A 20,605-nucleotide genomic window follows, 5' to 3' on the forward strand; every position below is an offset into this window, starting at 1 on the left:
TATCTGTGTTCAGAGGTGATAAGTCTTTTACAAAGAGAATGGCATCAGTGGAGCTCACAGCAGTGTCGGTCCCAGGGGTAGGCAAATTCAAAAGTAAAAAGTTAGTTCTCCTTCACAGTTCCAAGGCATGAAGGTACACCAGAAAGAGGAAAAGTTAAATAGTCAGAATTAATCAGGAAAACCACGTAATGGGAGAGGTCCAGAGCGCCTTCAGAGGGGGTATTAAGACAATTACCAGAGATTTTTTTTTCGAAGGTAGTTTCAAAAGGCAGGCTTCATTTATAGGTACAAAAACAAAGACGGAGGATCGCCATCTTGGCTCCTCCTTTCGCAGGGAGAAGAACAAGGAGTTTCATAAAAAAAATCCTTTTAAGAAAACAGTTCAGCAATCACCTCTTACAACTATGATCATTCTCAGATAGTTAGTACAAGTGGCAAGTCAGCCTTTATTCTCTCTCCATTCCAATATATATAGAGATAGTTCAAATGCCACTTTGTCCGGGGGGGGGGGGGTAAAGCGAAAGAAACACCCCCCTCTAAACTTCCAGTTTCAAATGGATTAAACAAAAACTTACAATAGTCTGCTGCTTATCTGTTAGTGATGATTAAGGAGATTAGGGTGGATCTCTCCCCACCGGCATTTCAACCGCTCTTCTTTCGCTTAACTCTTTCCTCCCAGAGCCCATTCGGTGAAAGGGCAGAAAGCCCGCAGCTGCCTCATGCCCCCGGCTCCTGGGGCGAGGCTGGAAATACCCCCGCCAGTTGCCACCAAGTCTGGGGGATTCCAGCAAGCCACCCTGCGGCAGGAGACCCCTCCAGGGCCCCCTGTGCTCCTGAACGGAGCCCACCAGGGAGACGAGCAGCGGACAACATGTCCGTCACCTACAGGAACCGGAAGTGTGTGTCCGTTCTTCATATGTTTTAATCTCCAATCCCCTAATTATTGTTGCTCTTCTCTACACTAAAACATTTAGTAGTGTTTGCTCCTGAGTTAAACTCAATGTTTGAAGTTCCATTTTCCCAAAATAGTCACTTTGAGGTCTGTCATAGATTGCTCTGGGAGGTTAAACTGTTTTGATAGTACTTTGGGTGGGTTTTTTGGGGGGAATGCAGATGGCAAACTTTATGCCCATTAATAGTTTTGTATAAAGTTTGTTCTATTTGTCCTACTTAGACTCCAGAGGGGCATCACTGACAGATGATGCCATATATCACATTACAGAGAGAATATATGAAGGTGCCTCTAATCTTGTGTGTATACCTGCTGGGGCTGTGATGCTGCTGCTGCTGGGAGCGAGGTAGATATTTGGGTTTGTTGCAGGCTCTAGTTCCCACATTTAAGTGAGCCAACTCAAATTCTGCCAACTAATGATGTCTTGGGCCTACTGCATCAAAGACAGCTGTTGCAGGTGTCATTGTCATATCTTTAGGATGTTCTCTGCTCCAGGACTTTTCTTTGAGTGTAGATTTTGTCCAATGCCATGGAACCATAAGATCCACCCTATTCATCATCTAGCAGAACCCTTGCTGATCTTTCTGAATCTGATACTTCTGCATCTATGCCTGTGTTTGAAATCTCCTTCAGTATTGTCATCCAACGATCATGTTGAGGGTCAGCCACTAGGCTTCCTTTCGGAAGTCCCCTATTCCAAGAGCAAGCCAATTGCTAGGGTGGCAGAATCCCTTTGCTTTGAGGTTCAACGGGTTTTTTTAGTCAACCAAATCCTCATTCGTGTGCTTCCAGTCTTGCTGAACACAGCAGTAGACTTCTAGGGCAAGCAAGCTTCAGTACCATCAACCTCACTGTCTATGGGAATTTTCAATCATCCAGGTCATGGTTGTCCCATGCTTTTTCCAAAGGCAATTGGACTTTCTTGGTTTTTTTTTCCTTTGAAAACTTTAAGGAAACAAAACAACCACTTCCCAAATGCAGGACAACAAACTCATCAGGACCGGATGCAGCAGTCCATATGCATGTGAAAGATGAGGATCATTCTTTTGAAGACAGCAAACTCACATTCTGGACAGAGAGGGCCACTGGTTTCAAGGAGGAGGAATCCTATCATAAGTTGAGGACTACATATAGCATCAGGTTGCATGAGGGTTGTAGCACGGGTTGCTGGGAAAATTAAACAAATAAAAAGTTTATTTCTTGTGTCTGAAACTGTTAAATCCAACTCTTACCTACATTTGAACCTGTCTGAATTACAGGTACTCTTACGTGTAGATCAGTGTTTCTCAAACTTGGCGACTTTAAGTCCTGTGGACTTCAACTCCCAGAATTCCCCAGCCAGCTATGCTGGCTGGGGGATTCTGGGAGTTGAAGTCCACAGGACTTAAAGTCGCCAAGTTTGAGAAACACTGGTGTAGATAGTCATACCCTAAATAGTTCAGCTGCATGTTTTCTTAATGAAGAAATTTCATTTATATATACTCTGCAGAAAAGATACCAAATGTAATAAAGAATTTAGCCTTACTGTGTACAAATTTTAAACAAATTGAAGTTGATACTTCCATATAATTACATTTTTTCCTTAGCTTCAAAATTATTTCTATTTATCATTTGCTCATTTGAGAAACTAGGTTATGTTATTTTAACAAGATTTAGCTGGAATTGCTATGTACTCTTATGTGTCCCTAATTCTTTTGTAATCAAAATAACTGGGTCATTCTTCTCAGCAGCTACTTTAGAGGACTGTGGCTTTATATTACATCCTGCATATCTAAGATGGACTCCAGTGTTGACTTATTTCTTCCTATTAAAAAGACTTGACTCATGCTTTGTAGTATTTTTACTCTTGAAAATGAATGCTTTCATGCTTTTCTGAAGCTCCCATGGTAGCCTTGAGCATTGGATCCTGGTCACTGTATAGATAGCATACAGTTTGAATGAGGCCAAACTGAATGTTGTGATTTCTTGAAAGAGTTGCAGAATAGGATGAAGTACAAACTAGACCATCCCTTCTTAAATGAATATGCACCTCACTGCAGGTTTCCATTGATGTTAAACAAGCTCCTTGATAGTAACCAAACTCACCAGAATCCATACTGAAATAAGTAGCTATTATTCTAAACAAACAATTTTGTTTAGACCGGGTGACTTTGTGCCGGTCACTTTCTCTCAGCCCAAAATCTGGAACGGGCCAATTCGTTCTGGCCAACTTCCCACCGCCAACTCACCGTGGGACAATTTAACAATTCAATTTAATTATTTAAAATAAATAAAAAAATATTTTAAGTTCTGTCATTTACGTTTCATTTTGTCCTTCCTTTTGTATCCTTCCTTTAATTATTCTGTCCATTTCTTTGATATTAGTGTAACTCTTGCCCTGCAGTATGTTGTCCCATGGCAAGGTAGCCATGGTGAGGCTGCTGTGCTGAGTTGGCCACGGTGAATTGTCATAGAGCCACTCACCTCACCTCACAAGGTTGTAGTTGTGGGCAACACAGGAAGAGGAAGGTATATTTGTCTCCTTGAGTTACTTATAAAGTAATAAAGATGGGGTAAAAATATAATAAACTGACATGGGAACATATCTACTGAATCCTTTATTAGAACTGTTTTTAAAATGGTCAAAACAAAATGCCCGAAAAGAAACCAAGAGAATCCTGACATGTTATATGAGACATGAGCTTTTTTTATCTAATCAAATTATTTATTTTTATGTTGCCTTTTCTCTCAGCTGTGGAAGAAGCCATCTTTTAGAAAGAGTATGTGAAGTTGACTTAGAGGCCTGTCAGTTGTTGATCCATGGGTTTCTGCTCAACAAAAATGGCTCTTATGTTTCGGAGGGAGAAGAGAGCCAGACTGAGGAAACAGAGGATATGGAAGATGCCTTTTTAACCTCAAAGTGGGAACAGTCAAATTGCTTTTCAGTTAATAGCTCCAAGCAAAAATCTTTTCGATACTCTCTTATTGGGAAGAAACACCAAAGTATGCCCTGCGAACTGAAAGAGGTATATTTTTTTTTCTCTATTTGTTTTGTTTTCCAGTTTGTCTCCAGCAGTCATTCTTTTCAGTTTTGATGAGGCTTGTTCCATTTTGGCCTGCAAGCAAGCCAGCCTAGTAGTACAAAAGTGAATTATTTATTAGAATCATTTGATGAAGTGAGAAAGGGATGCTTGATGCATTTACCGTATGTTGACTTTCATTGATTATCATAATACCCGTAATAACATCCAATTGGCATATGCCCACTGTGCATGAGGTGTGTTATCTCAAGTAGAAGGTTGTTTCTTTGTGTGATCTCTCTCTCTCTCTCTCTCTCTCTCTCTCTCTCTCTCTCTCTCTCTCTCTCTCTCTCTCTCTCTCTCTCTCTCTCTCCCTCCCTCCCTCCCTCCCTCCCTCCCTCTCTGTCTCTCTCTCTCTCTCTCTCTCTCTCTCTCTCTCTCTCTCTCTCTCTCTCTCTTGCTTTGTAGTTCATGTTATCCTTTCAGTTGACAGCATTCAAGATAACCTAAAGAACTCTCAGTTCAGAATCAGTATGAGATACTTGAGGGCCATTCTGGATGTTTCCCTACCAGCCATTATGTTTAACCTTCCCTGTAGTCAACTCTCCTGAAGTCTTCCCTTTTCTTCCACTGAAGAGTTTCCGAGTTGCTGCCTCCACCCCAAATTCCTGGCAAATTTAATCTATAATTGAGTCTTTGTGCTCTGAAGTTTCTTATTGGCAAGCCTCAAGCTCTAATTTGGCCAAGACATGAACCACCTTTTCATGCCACTTTTTTGCTACTGATAAGTTGGGATCGGGCAGTGGGGAAGAAGAGAAGAAGCAAGCAAGGCTGGTTTGAAGTAGCCCAAACTTATTTATGAGCCAATTAAATTTTTGCAAGTATTTTGGCTTGTATCACAAAAGGACTGTTTATTTCTAAAATGAAAGTATGCATTCTTCTGCGAAATACCCTGTTTTCTCTACGCATTCTGACTCCTGGCTAAACTACATCATTATTTTATGAGTCTTGAACTTGCTTGGAATAAAAGCGTACGTCTAACAAGAGCAAAATCAGAGGGCTGCATCTGCGCCTTTAATAGTGAAGGTGCCAGTTCTGTTTTATTCTTTCAAGGTCTTTCTCCTTCAGAAGGACAATGTCTAAGTTTTTTAAAAACCTAAAAACTAGAAACCTTTTCTACACAAATATCCAGGGTATATATCAAAGCTAGAATATAACAAGGGAGAAAAGGAAAGGAATTGTAGAGCCATTCAGTATCCATTTAAATTCAATCACAGGGATTTATTTTACAGTGGTTAAGATAGAAACCTCCATATATCAATGTTCTTTATATATTACTGATTCAGAGGAAAAAGTACCCCCTCTCACCAACCACAGTCTTTCCAAAATGTTTCCTGGGCAATTGAAAGAGCCAAAGAAGAAAAGTGCCTATTGGTATACTATATTAGTAAAAAAAAGAACTTCATCAGAAAATGTCCACATTATTCATTTTAATACTTTTCAAATCAGTTGTTAATTTATCTATTAATGTCGTAGTCCATTTCCTTGAGTGTTCTATACATGGAGGAACCTTCCATCGGAGGTGAGCTAAAATGGTCCAGATTGGGATGGGCTGGCTCAATTCAGGCATCAGGGTTGGCTCGAAGGTACAGATTGAGATGTCTAACGGTAGGTTTGATCTGGTCTTTCAAAGAAGACCTTATTGGGGAGAGATTATCTGGTGCAAAATAGTCCTTTGGATGGAGTGTTTTGAAAGTGCTGTTGGTGGCTCCAGGCAGTGCCTTGCAAAATGAAAACTATAAGTTTGAGAAAGTGAGTCTTTGTTTTTTTTTTATAAAATAAAAGGTAGGTTTGATCTGGTCTTTCAAAGAAGACCTTATTGGGGAGAGATTATCTGGTGCAAAATAGTCCTTTGGATGGAGTGTTTTGAAAGTGCTGTTGGTGGCTCCAGGCAGTGCCTTGCAAAATGAAAACTATAAGTTTGAGAAAGTGAGACTATGTTTTTTTTTATAATTTTTTTTTATTTTTAATCCCATACATACATTTACAGGTATACATTCTCATAGTTATTATTCACATTGTGTATTAACAATTTTGAACATTCATTTTTCCATATAAAAATTAAAATATATAATCAAGATTGCTTTGCTTACCATCCCATACACCTATTTTATTTTACCACAACCCTACTTTTCTTTCCTTTTCTCCCTCCCTCCCCCCTTCTCTACTTTCTTTGTTCCCCCTCTCCTTTCCCTTTTCTTTTTCGCCTTCCTCTCCTCTACTTCTCTCTTCTTCTTCCCCGTCATACCCTCTCTCCTACTCTTTCTATCCCTCCCTATCTTCCTCTCCTTTCTTCTTTCCCTCTCCTTTTCTCTCTTCTCCTCTCCCCTTACCTTTCCTCTCTTCCTGATAAAGTGAGTCTTTGGATGGATCTGACATTGGTGTGCATTTATTGTTTATTGAAAAGAATGAAAAAGTATTAGCTCTTAGCTGCCTCAGACTGAGGAGAATAGAGAGAACCAGAAGTCATGGGTATTAAGGTTGAAAAAATGTACTCAATATTTTCAGTGCACCATAAGACTTTTCTTTTTTTAAAGTCTTCCTTCAGCTATAATTATTTTATTCAATAATATGGGTGAAAAGTTCTGAATTATTTTGGGAGGTAATTTATTTTACCAAAGCTAATCTTCAAAGCTACTTGTTACTGGTAACCTACTGTCTTTCCCAAAATTAAATGAATACTTAATCAACTATGCATATAGCTAAAGCAAATCAACTCTGAATTATATAATGGTGTCTCATTACATATTAGTGATTACTTGAAATTTATGAGAAGGCAAGCCACAAATACATTAAGAATTTCTCATCGGCCTGATAAATTTAGTTCTGAATTAAATTACAAGTAGTAGGCAAATTGCAGCCTTTTAGCAAAACAGAGTTTGGCAACTTTATTGGACTTCCCTCAGAAAGGAAAAAGTCCCCAAACACTTAGATAGACAAGGATAAGAACTACGTATATCTTTGTTCTTTTATGGCATGGGTGTCAAACTCGCCATGTCACATTACCGTCACATGGCATTTCACAAAGTTTTCCCATTCGTGGAGCTGGGATGGGCGTGACCTGCGTGTGACACATCTGGTCTGGAGGCCGCCAATTTGACACCCCTGTTTTATGGCAAAAGCAGCCATAACAGTTCTCAGCCTCTGAGCGGGCAGGAAAGGCTATCCAACCAGTCTTCAAATATTATTTTAATGGTGTCACCCCCTGTACAGGGAAGTTGTTGACTTCCTTTTCGCACACATCTTTATATGGTACAGTAGAGATGGCTTCAGGATATTTTCTGTCTGCTGTATGGTAATTCCAATAAGCAAGACTGAAAATCACCTTTCACAAATGGAGCCCTGATTCTATAAGATGCACATGGGACATTTTCACCTATTAACTGAAGCTGTTGATATGGCCTGCTATGATTGCCAATCAGGATACACTGCCTTAAAGAGATCTGGTGTGCAACTTGGGAGTTTTTCTAGATTTGTGACTCCTGCTTGAAGAGCAGGTGGCAGTTGTGGCTGGCAGCACCTTTGTACAGTTTGTGTTGTGCTACAATAATACCAGTTCCTAGATTGGTAAACTCTGCTCATGGTCACTCATGCCCTGGTTACCTCCCAGATGGACTGTTGTAATATGCTCTACATGGGCTATCCTTGAAGAGCATCCAGAAACTTCAGCTGGTGCAAACTGCAGAGATAAGATGAGATGGGATGAAATGAGAAGTGGAGAGGAGATTAACCTTTATTTTTTTACTGTGAGCATACTGGCCCACATTAAAAATGAAATTCTGTTGCCTACTCTCAAAAGAAGGTATACACTCATACACAACACAGACACACACACACACACACCATCTGCCTGGCCCATCAAATCTAGCCAGTGGTGGGATCCTGCTGATTTAACAACCGGTTTGGTGATCATGCGCTTTGCGTGCACGCATGCACCTGATGCATGCTGCAGTTTAAATAAATTTTAGTTTCCATGTTACTTTGGGGGGGAGTAACACTACAGAGGCATGGCAATTCACTCTGCTGTGCGAATCAGTTGAGAAGATAAAGGTAGGAAAAGAGGGCAGGCGGGTGGGCCCATCTGATCACCGGAGCGAACCGGTGATTGTCAGAACTACCGGTTTGCCCAAACTGGTCCGGACTGGCAGAATCCCACCCCTGGATCTAGCAGAAGAGGTAGCACATCTTTTCTGCATAGCACCTGCCTTATGGAACATCCTGCTCAATCTCTGTTAGCATTTTACAAATCCTTTTAGACTTAGCTGTATCATCAGTCTGGGTTCCAGGGGAATGAAGAATTGTGGAAGAAGCTCTATTATTAAGATCTATAGCTTTCTCCTTGCCTTTTTAAAATTGCATTAACATTTTTTAATGGTTGATTGTTTTCTATATTATTGTTTTTTAATTTCTTTATTGTGCACCAACCAGAGTCATATTTTATGAGATGGGCAGCTATATCAATATGATGAATAAATACCATATCACACTCATTTTGGAAATGCTGAGGCATTTCCGGGTTGAAAGGATAAGCCAGTGACATCACTATTTCCTGGGGGATGCACAGTTGGAAGTTCCTTTCATATCTCCGGCAGAAACTGGAGCGAATGATGGGAACTTACCCCGCCCAAGGGCAACACTAGGGTCCTTAACGCTAACCTCCAGCCTAGCACCTTAATCATACCCTGGTCCTTGATGAATAAATAAAATAAAAAGTGCCTACTGGAATGCATTGCAAGCATTCTGGGAACCAAAAACAGGAGAAGATTACAGTAGTTGGGTTTCCAAGGAAGTTTTTCTGGTCCAAAATTCCTGGTAAATTGAGGTAGAGAAGAAGCAGATCAGTACTGAATACAAAATAAAGTGTCTGATTTTGCAATAATAAGTAGAAATGTTCAGAATGGCCTTAAGATGATTAGGGTACTGGAGATTAAAACATATGAAGAACGGTTACAGGAACTGGGTATGTTTAGTTTAAGAGAAAGAAGGACTAGGGGAGACATGATAGCAGTGTTCCAATATCTCAGGGGTTGCCACAAAGAAGAGGGAGTCAAACTATTTTCCAAGGCACCTGAGGGTAGAACAAGAAGCAATGGGTGGAAACTAATCAAGGAGAGAAGCAACTTAGAACTGAGGAGAAACATCCTGACAGTTAGAACAATTAATCAGTGGAACAGCTTGCCTCCAAAAGTTGTGAATGCCCCAACAGTGGAAGTCTTTAAGAAGATGTTGGATAGCCATTTGTCTGAAACGGTGTAGGGTTTCCTGCCTAGGCAGGGGGTTGGACTAGAAGGCCCCCAAGGTCCCTTCCAACTCTGCTATTGTATTGTATTGTAGTATAAAGCTGTAATGTATTTTGTTTAGCATATGAAAACTCATTCATTATAGCTTAGAATTATGTGTGACCCAGCTAATATGTTTCTTTCTCATTCAAGAAGAACAATTAGCCTTTTTTAAATGATTCAAAACCAGTATTTAAGACTTCCTACAGGTGCAAGCACAGCAACTTTCTCCTAAACTACATCAATGAAATCAGGCTGACATTTTTAGGCTTATATGTCCCAAAGCGCACCTTCCAAATCAATTTGAAAGTATGAACTCCTGCAACAAACCCTCTAAGACCAGAGATACATGTCTGGTTCTTATGCGGTATGCTTTGTCCCTCATTCCTTTCTAGAGAAAAGGATCGCCCACTCAGAAATGATGAAATTGCAAATTACTTTGGGAAAATATGGATCTCAGAAAAGTTCGTTTCAGGCAGTTGGTTCGGAGTATTTTCTATCTTTAAGATTGTCTTCTGTATAGAGGAGGCTGGAATGTTTTGGAAAAGCTTCTCAGAAATAATTTGCTTCAGGTTTGACCTAAATAGCTTTGTCCCATAGCTTTATTACTGAGAATAATTATATTGCTGATATCATTTCAAGGTGCTTAGTTTCTATCTTCATAATACGATGGGATAACTTACTTTACCATTCTTAGGTAATGAAAAATTATATGCATGTATTTGGATCCCAGAAATCTAATTAGACAGGTGGTGGAAATCTGCAGTCAGGATCTCCTGCAGAGTACATATTTCTGTGTATAGTTAACACTTACTAATTGCAGGGACTGGAGAAGTCATGCTGGGGGAGTTTAACCTTTCCAAGTGCTTCGATTGCCATCAAATAAAAAAAGCTGGGCATGTTTTTCAAACTAAAGATCAAAAATGTACATAGAAGGATATATATATATATATATATATATATATATATATATATATATATATATATATATATATATATATATATATATATATATATATATATATATATATATATATATATATATATATATATATATATATATATATATATATATATATATATATATATATATATATATATATATATATTACACATTTACCACCTTAAAATTTGTTAAGTGGAACCCGATCTTTTTCCATATCATGCTTATTTTGAGGAGCATATATACATGACGGGAGCTGTCCAAAGTGGATGCATCAGTTTATTTTGTTCTGGGAATTCATCTTACATGTTGAGAACATTGTAAGATTTCCCTGCCTCCTTGAACTGATACCCTAAAATCAGGCGCTTTATGATTAGATAATTAACTATTCCCCTTGCAAAAGTCCTTGATATTCTGTTTGACTTTCTCATTAAGAGGATGATTCCAGGAATTTGTAAATGAACATGATTCCATGCCCACTAAATATTCATTTTTGTCTAAATATTTTACTGTCTAATGAGAAATGTTTTGACTCTTTTTCACTATTATCACCTATCCTTAACAATGCTGTCCAAGAAATCCCCAAGGAATCTAATGGAGCATGTCCATGCCAATAAAGTCTTTAAAAGGCCATGTAATAATGCAAGAAGGTGATACAAACTTGACATGTTCTTGTGATTTTATATATAAGTACTTTTTGAAAACACGTGTAGAAAACTGTAGAGCACCTTTAAGAATGTTTTAAATGTTGTAGTCACTGCTTTTGCAGATACACAATGTTGGAGAAGGATTAGGAGACAAATTGTTTAGTTTGTGTTTGTACAGAAACTTAGACAATTTCACATTTTTGAAATAATGGAAAAATAAATCATACTTAATTGCAACTTCATAGGTAGTCAAACTGCAATACCCTTTGTCAATTAAAAATAAAATAAAAATAAATATTAGAGAAACCTTACATGAATATATACCTACAAATAATGCATGTAAATAGTGCACCAAGGTTTTTGCATTAAGGGAAATTGCTGGCAAAAACTGTATGTTAGGTAAAATTACTAATATGTGCATTTGTGCCAAAAAAGTGCATGGAAATTCATAGATATGTTAACTGAAAACTTTACTACCAAAAGGAATCTCCAACTAATTTGGAATTATAATTAGAATCTAGCAGCATATTTTTATTCTGTTTTGATCACTAGCAACTCCTAATTATGAAGGTTGGAGAATTGATGCTGGGGAATTTGACTTTTTTCCCCTAGGGTGAGCCAATTTCCGTCTCTCATTCTATTTATACTGTGCAGATTTGCAAAACTGAGAAGCTGAAAAAAATGAAAAGAAACATTTGCCCAAGGAAAGGAAGGACATACTGTACTGGGAATAGTACTTCTCCAAGAAACTTAAAATCAGAAAATGGGAAGACTTACTAAAATGAATCCTCCACAGGATTTCTGTGGAAATGGGAAAATGTCCCTCCCCCATTATGCAGTATTAATTTGACCCATTGGCAATCGTTCTTGGCATTGTTGAAAGAAATGTCCTTTTGGGTTCGGCTCCAAGTGGGGAAAAAGACATTGGAGACATGGAGGCTGCTTGGAAAGATGGTTTTAATGGTGGACAGGACCACATGGCTTGAGTCCTGAACAGAAAAGGTGATCACATGCTTCAATGTTGGTGGAGAAGAAGAGAAGGGAAGGGGAGAGGCTGAAGAAGGGCTTGCAGGGCTTTTTATAATCTGTTCGGCCCCACCTATCTGTTTCCTGTTCCTGTGTAAGAAATGTATTCTGATTGGTTGTCAGACTCACATGGGCCCATGCAAGGGCAACCCTCTAGGCTGAGTTTTGAATCTAGGTTTGGTTGAGTTCAGATGCCATGTGGTCAGTTGAGTAAAGGCTTATATTATCATGCCTTCATTCCCATCCCCCTGGAGCTGAAGGGGAGAACTCTTTTATTATGTAACGGGACTGGCTCAGGCTTTAATGGCTCATGGACAAAAGGTGGGGGCAGGAAGCTGCAGGGAGAGTTACCTTGTCTTTTTGAAACATGTTTCTTTTCACATCCAGAGAAATATTCTGCCTTTTCAATATTTCCTAGGATATTTCATTTTTCTGGGAGAGGGCTGGGTGATAACTTCCTATAGCATTTTGCAATACTGAATAAAAATAGAGGCGATAACCAAAATGGAAGGTACTGTTTCCATTTTATTATTATTATTATTTTTAAAAAATACCGGTAATTATTTTTTTAAAAAATAAATAAAACATTTTATAACCAAATTTCTTTTCACATTAAGATATACTCCAAAAGTCCATTTTGTTGATATTAGTTTAATGAAAAATATAACGATTATTTAACAATTCCCATTTCACTAAGTGAAAGAAGTTCCTATAGGCTGTAAAACCTCTGTTACACAGCTTCCTTCAATCTTGTGCTACAAAAAAAGTAGGAAAAGCAAGAAATAATCTACTCTTTATAATGTAGGAAATTTATACAATATTTGAGTGTCCACAAAACGGAACGTTATCCTGACACCAGTATTATCAACACTGTTGCATCTTTGATGGGATTTGTAACTTTAGGCTATTTTACTTTAACCTTTTACTGAATTTGAGGGCACATAAGGAGAATTGACCTTTTTGAAAATATGTACAAATATTAATATTACGATCATTGATTTACCTGCCCTCTTCCTTCATTGTCAATATAAAGCACATTTTAGGAAAATGTTTTCTGGTAATTTGAGGCAGTAAGTAAAGCCAAAAGCTATGCAAGGGGGCAGGAGGAGATGGGCAAAGAACCGTTATGAAGAACGGTTGCAGGAACTGGGTATGTTTAGCTTAAGAGAAAGAAGGACTAGGGGAGACATGATAGCATTGTTCCAATATCTCAGGGGTTGCCACAAAGAAGAGGGAGTCAAACTATTCTCCAAGGCACCTGAGGGTAGAACAAGAAGCAATGGGTGGAAACTAATCAAGGAGAGAAGCAACTTAGAACTGAGGAGAAATTTCCTGACAGTTAGAACAATTAATCAGTGGAACAGCTTGCCTCCAGAAGTTGTGAATGCCCCAACACTGGAAGTCTTTAAGAAGATGTTGGATCTCTATTTGTCTGAAATGGTATAGGGTTTCCTGCCTAGGCAGGGGGTTGGACTAGAAGACCTCCAAGGTCCCTTCCAACTCTACTATTGTATTGTATTTTAAAAGGAGGAACAACTGAATTACTGTGCTGTATAGTATGTTTCAGGATGAATATTCAGTTTTCATCCCTAAGAAGAAAGAGATAGCTTCCAATTGTCTTTGCAGCAAATACAAGTATGATTAGAAAGCTATTTCTCATTCTATGATTACAAAAAATCATAGAAAAAGAAGCTTGCCATTTCTGTTATCCCACCATCGAAACCACAAGTCCTAAGTGCATTTTTTTGCCATTTCATGCAAAAAGTCTATAAAGTGTTTCCAGTCAGCCCTAAATATAGATGTCTTTTCTCTAGTCAAATAAGTTAATTTAAGCAGCTCTGCAAGTACCATCATCTTCACCAATCATTCCTTCATTGTGGGCCGTGTCAAAGCTTTTGAGCGTATAATAATTGTTGTCATGAAACAAAGTTCCACATCTTTTTTTTCTTGCTGCTAATCCACTAGTCCCCAAAGAAGAACCTTTGGTTTCAGTTGTGCTTCAGTTTTTAAAATCTTCTGCATTAATGCATGTGTTTGCATCCAGAAAAATTAGCTTCTATTTCTTTTATCCTTTTTCCTTGCACTTTTTTTCTTTCTCTTTCTTTGTTGTTTTTAGTCTGCATTAGTTTGTGTTAGTTTTATGTTCATTTTAAAACTTTTAATAAAATTTATATTAAAAAAGATGATAAAAGAGATGGCCTTAAATAGGCCTAGAATCTCTAAAGGATTTTTGGTGGCTTTCATTCTACTCTGCATTGTGTATTGCAATAGTTAGCTACTTTTAACTAACTGTAGTGCTGTTGTCAGCAGACTACAGAAGATTTCTATAGATTAACATAGCCTCTAGATCTGGGATTTGATATATGGTATATGAAGGGCAAAGTCTTTAGGAAAGCATGTATTTCTATTTTTAAATTAATTAAATTCTTTATTTACAGTAAAAAGAATTGTATTGAGAGTCTATATTTTGCCTTCTTTACTGAGAGGAAGAGAAAAGAAATCCTACGCAGTGGTGCCTTGGTACTCAACTGCTTTGAAACTCATTGAATTTAGTACTCAATGCATTTTGACTTCAAAAATTTTGTCCTGGTACTTATCATTTGTTTGGTACTCAATGCACAAGCTAGAACCTGTTGTTGTCGGTTGTCTTATGACTCACTACATTATTCCTTATGGGAAAAATTCATTTGGTATTCAGCTTTTTTTGGTACTCTTTGCACCTTTGGTCCTAGTTGTATATAAAGATCAATCAGGAACATTTTCCTCGATTGTGAGAAATGTTTTTTTTTTTGTGGTTGTTGAAAAGTGTCATATTTTACATCTCTAATAGAGTATCATGCATTTTTTCTTGCTAAAGTAGGATGGTACAGTTGCTTCTGATGTTAATAGCTGTGATAAAATGATTTTATTGCTAATTACTATTTTGTTAAATAGTTTTATTCTTCAATGACTTTGTTAAATAATTTTAATGGCTCAGAAAGCCATATTAAGCTACAAGGGGCATATTTGGATATTTTCCCCCTGTTACATTCATAAATACTCTCATACAGCTTAAATTCCGTAACTTCGGTATAAATAAATGCTTGTTACCTACATTCATAAATACTAAGACACACTATACTTAGTAATTTCTCAACTAGAAAAAATATTTTCTTCACTGAGTCCATGGGCATGTATACTTTACTTTACTTTTATTTAGATTTTTATACCGCCCCCTCTCCCCAAAGGGACTCGGGGCGGTGTACAGTCAGCATAAAATGACATTTTCTTAGAATCAATAAAACATTTGTTCAGTGGTAGGATGAAAACTCTTGTGTTTTTACTCTTGATAGTCTACTCATACTGAAATAAGCTCATGTTTTCTCATTGTGGAAAGGTGTAATATAAGGAGTAAAATATCCAGGGTAAAAGTAATTAAATTATACTAGACAAATTAAAATAAGAAGACCAAAGCATGCGAGGGTCAATATGTCTGAATTTGTTGAATTATAAGAGAAGCATAGAATGTCTTCTCCAATTAATGGAAACACTGTCTCTAGAAAAATAATAATTATTCATAGATAATGTCCAGCCATTAGCAGTAACAGTTGCCAAGAGAACAGGGGCTGTCTTAGACACCAGGAGATAGCATATGGTCTCCAGGAAGTAAACTTGCCCCCCACTTGTGATGCTTATCAAAAGCAGTAGGGGTGCTCAAAATCCTAAAGGATCCTTTGAAGTCCCATCAGAAAACAAACTGCATGGTCACACTGGAATATGTGTGACACTGAACAGACACAAATAAATTTCATCATAAATAGGAAATCTGTTTAACTTTTATTGGAGAGGCTTCTTATATTCAAAACATTTTTCTTAACATAAGATTTATAAACAACAACATGAACAAACAATGTTTATACTGCTGGAGCACTTCAATTCTTGTTCAGTAAATAAAGAATTTATATAGATATGAAGAATTATAAGATTTTTCTTGGCATAAAAAGGCAAAGGTTCCCCTCACACATACCATATATGCTAGTTGTTCCCGACTCTAGGGGGTGGTGCTCATCTCCGTTTCAAAGCCAAAGAGCCAGCACTGCCTGAAGATGACTCTGTGGTCATGTGGCCGACATGACTAAATGCCGAAGGCACACAGAACACTGTTACCTTCCCACCAAAGGTGACCTCTATTTTTTTACTTGCATTTTTACTTTCGAACTGCTAGGTTGGCAGAAGTTGGGACAAATAAAGGGAACTCAATTTCTTGAATGAGCTATGGAAAAGCTGCTTCCCCCTAGAAAATTTTAAACCTAATAGGTTTGAAGTCTAGTTAGTATTTTTTCAGTAGTTTGGTTAGCTTAGAGCCATAATGGCGAACAAGTGGTACATGGAGTCATTTGTCAGGTCACGCGAGGCTTGCCCTGGCCAGCTGACTTCGGCCTTCTTTTGAGGCCATTTTTTCCCTCTGAAGGCCTTCTTGAAGCCTCCGGAGCGCGGAAAACTAGCCCTATGGGCAAACCGAAAATTCAGGAATATACTTCCGACTTGTCTGTAGGGCCGTTTTTCGTCCTCCAGAGCCTTAAGAGGCCTTCAGGAGGTTCTCTAAAGGCTCCGGAGAATGAAAAATGGCCCTACGGACAAACTGGAAATTTGCTCGTAGGGTTGTTTTTTGCCCTCCAGAGCCTTTAGGGAAGCCTCCTGAAGGCTCCAGAGGACGAAAAATGGCCCTACATTCCTGAACTTCTGGTTTGCCCATAGTGCCGGTTTTTCACGCTCCCGAGGCTTCAGGGAAGTTCCTGAAGCCTCCGGAGGGCCTCTGGGGAGGGGCAGGGGATGCTATTTTCACCCTCCCCAGGCTCCTATAAAGCCTCTGGAGCCTAGGGAGGGTGAAAAAAACATGGCAAAATGGGGGGGGGAGCATTGGTTGTGTGCGCATGCACGCTAGGGTCATGCACATAGCATTATGGGTGTGGCATGCCTGCGCATGACTCCCCTGCACTCCCCCCACTTTTGCCACGCGAGCCAAAAAAGGTTCACCATCACTGACTTAGATTTAATCATATAAGAAAATCCCTACTCCCCATTTGAGCAATTCAACATGATATCAGCAATTAGACAAGACAAATAAGCCTGTATCTTATAAGTAGAAAATTCCATAAAGCAGAATATTTGTAGCTCAGAATTGTCATGACGAGTCTTTGGTACTTTCTGAACTTGTTTGTTTTCTTGCCGATGGTTCATTACCTAAACTAGGTAACAACATCAGTGCTAGTAAGGACAGCAGTTTGCTATCAGTTTATATTCTAATGCTTTGCCTGTCAGTATTGCTGGGAGTGGTCTCTTCCACAGTCATTACTTATAGTTCATATCACATTGTATATTTTAAATCAAAAATCTTTATATATCTTACTATCAAGATCCCACAATTCTCATTTGACTATAATTGTTTTAATGTCCTTCTGCATGAAATAATCCAAAATTAAAAACACAACCACATAATGACATTTCATTAATTATTTCTAATATCATCCAATACTATTACATCTTTATAACATGTTCTAAGTAAGAATTAATTATGTTTGATAACAAAATTTCTAATCCTCTTTTCCCAATTGCTGTTTACAATTTGTATTCCAATTCCTTTTATTGAGCTAATACATATATATATTGTTAACTATATCCCTTGTCGTTTCATTGTTATTATTATAATTGTTATTTATTAATATAAATTCATTAATTATATATAGTTTCTTCTGATCAAACCAATGCATGTGTGTACCTTGTTATCATTATCAATTATTTATTTAACATATCACTCTAAAGATTACTAAATTACTAATCACTAATCATATTGTAGAAGTGTGTCGATTAGTTACAAATAACTTTCATGCATCTCTTTCATAGTCATTACTTATAATTCAAATCACATTATATATTTTAAATCAAAAATCTTTATATATCTTACTGTCAACATACATACTTCTCATTTGACTGTGGTTGTTTTAACATCCTTTTGCATGAAATAGTCAGAAATTAAAAACACAACCACATAGTAGCATTTCATTAATTATTTCTAATATCATACAATAACATTACCCATTTATAGCATGTTCTAAGTAAAAATTAATTATGTTTGATAACAAGATTTCTAATCCTCCTTTCCCAATCGCTGTTTACAATTTATATCCCAATTCCTTTTATTAAACCAGTACATATACATATTGTTAACTATATCCCTTGTCATTTCATTATTGTTATAGTTATTATTTATTGACAAAAAATCATTCTCTAATTATATCAAATTTTCTCTCATCAAACCAACGCATGTATGTACCTTATTATCCTTATCAATTATTTATTTAACATAGCACTCTAGAGATTACTAAATTACTAATCACTAATTACTAAAAATTAACTAATTTTTTATTATCAACTTTCATATATCAGCCTGCATCCTTCCAGTAATAATACAGTCTTATTTCTTTTGTCTTTGTGGAATTGATCTTCTATTTATTTCCTTAACAAAATTTTTGTGGACTTCTCTCCGCACCTTGTTGCTTGTAGCATCACTTAAGTAATCTCAATGCCCCCCATCTGCTATTTTAATCAGCTTATCTTTGGTTGTCAATCGTGCTTCTGAGAAGTTTTCTCTCCTTAAATCCATCATTTTTTCTCTTTTTTCTTCTTCCATGCCTTGAAATCCGGGGTAGAGTTCCTGTTGATCTAATTCCCTTTTCCATACTCCCCCTTTCCCACTTTTAACCATGTTCACTCCACTAGTAAAGTAATCAGTTGTCTTATCTTTGTAATCATTTTCCCCTTCAATTTTTGGGACACTGGCCATCAATTTTTGCTGTTATAAGCTCTGATTTTTCCAACATTCTTCTCAATTCTCTCTGTAGTTTCTAATAAATTTTGAATTCCAGCCAGAATGTTTTGCAAGGTTAATGTTTCTTTTGAATATTGTGCCATTTTGGCAAGCTGGTAGATACTGCCACTCTGGCTTTCAAGGCTTCTTATATTGAATTAGCTTAAACGCAAAATCATTTATGGTCTTCAGAAAAGAAGGTTCTGTTTCTTTTTCTCTCCCACTGCCAGTAAGACTCTGAAAGTGCACCTGTAAAAACAATTTGTGCCCTTGATTCCTATCACTTTCTATAAACAAGTTGCAGAGCCTTGAAATACAGTCAGTGAGATCAAAAGGAAAAGGGAAAGTGCATTATTTCAAAAACTCAAGCCTCCAGCTTCCAAGTGGCAGTATTGCTTCCCACTCTGGAATGTTATTTCAAAGTTAAAAGAAACAGAGTTCTTAAATGGAATTAATAGCAAAAAATAAAAGTCCTTGTTGAAATAAAGAAGAAGACTTTAATAGAAATAAAGAAGAAGACTTTAATCCATAGATTAAAAAATAAATATAAAAAAATAGAAAAAGAAAAACTGATCCGTTCTCTTTAAAGGAAAAAAAAAGTTCCAAGCACTTCAATCCACAAAGTAGAATTACAAAGAAAAAGAAACATACTATCCAAAGCAATCCAATATAGGTTAATTTCGCTGCTTGTTTTCTTCTGCTTTTGGATTTAATTTAACTTAAAAAAAATTTGGCAGTCTTTTCCAAAACAGTAAAGTTTCCTCACCAGATGGACACACTTTCTATTTCCCTTCTGTTCTGGAGCCGCCCCAACTTCATCAGCCTGGGGCTGGCTTGAAGAACTTCTCTTGGATCGATCAGGGACTTTGCGGTGTCCCTGAGATCAGCAAGACATATTCTTCCTGTTCACTATCTCTACAGGACAGTTTAGGTCCGATTGGACCATCCAGTGGCAAAAGTATTGGCAATGGTCTCGGGGCATTGAGACCGCACGTCCGTATCATCATGACATTGGCTCCTCCTCCCGATCATTTCACATTTCTGTCAGTGCATGGCTGTGTTCTTTGTCATTCTCTCCTTAAAAATGTTTCTTTCATTCTAGAATATTGTTTCTAGGCACTTTCAAAACATTATTTCTATCTTCATTTAACCTCATTTGATTCCATTCAGAACATTTCTCTTTAGCATTCTTCTCTTTCCTAGACATCTTTTCTTTCCTGGTTGTATGGTCTCCATATTTTGCTGGCATCCTCTTTTGCCCAAAGTCTCTTGCACCTTTACCTCTTGCCCACAAATGTCTGTCAGATGGGGGATGAAGAGAATCTTCTTGGTTTGCTATTTCAAATGTCTGTCCCTCCCTCCCTCCCTCCCTCCCTCCCTCCCTCCCTCCCTCCCTCCCTCCCTGCCTGCCTGCCTGCCTGCCTCCCTCCCTCCCTCCCTCCCTCCCTCCCTCCCTCCTTTCTTTCTTTCTTTCTTTCTTTCTTTCTTTCTTTCTTTCTTTCTTTCTTTCTTTTTATCTTTCTTTCTTTCATCCCTCTGTTCTCCCTCTCTCCCTTCCCCCAGATTCTTATATGTATAAGTTTCTGAACTCTGCATCCATCCTAAACTAGTGTCATTTCCTCCCATTCTATCTACTCTCCCATTAAATGACCTTCAGGATTAGGACTAGTTAAACTGTAACCTGGAGCCAGCTGGTCTGGGATAAAAAGTCCACTATCTTGTGAAAAGCACTTAGCAGCTTCCTTTTGCTATCAAAAAAGTTTTCCTGCCATCTTGCAGCGAGATGGGCATTCAACCAACCAACCAAATATTGTAAAATTCTCATAAAAGTAGCATTACTATAGTATATTAG

At 37.7% G+C, this 20,605-nt stretch overlaps 1 protein-coding gene across 2 annotated transcripts in view; it reads left to right on the plus strand.

Moving 5' to 3' along the window:
* Positions 1–20,605, plus strand: part of DISC1 (DISC1 scaffold protein) — a 190,458-nt gene that overhangs the window by 141,619 nt on the left and 28,234 nt on the right. The window contains exon 11 of one of the 2 annotated variants that reach the window (XM_081944275.1): positions 3,684–3,957. The exons of the other annotated variant lie outside the window; for it this stretch is intronic. Within the exon in view, the coding sequence (XP_081800401.1) occupies positions 3,684–3,957 (274 nt within the window). The remainder of the gene's footprint in view (positions 1–3,683; positions 3,958–20,605) is intronic. 2 annotated transcript variants of the gene reach the window in all.

This window comes from Natrix helvetica, assembly GCF_964273705.1.
Source record: "Natrix helvetica genome assembly, chromosome: 2".
Taxonomy (NCBI): Eukaryota; Metazoa; Chordata; class Lepidosauria; order Squamata; family Natricidae; genus Natrix; species Natrix helvetica.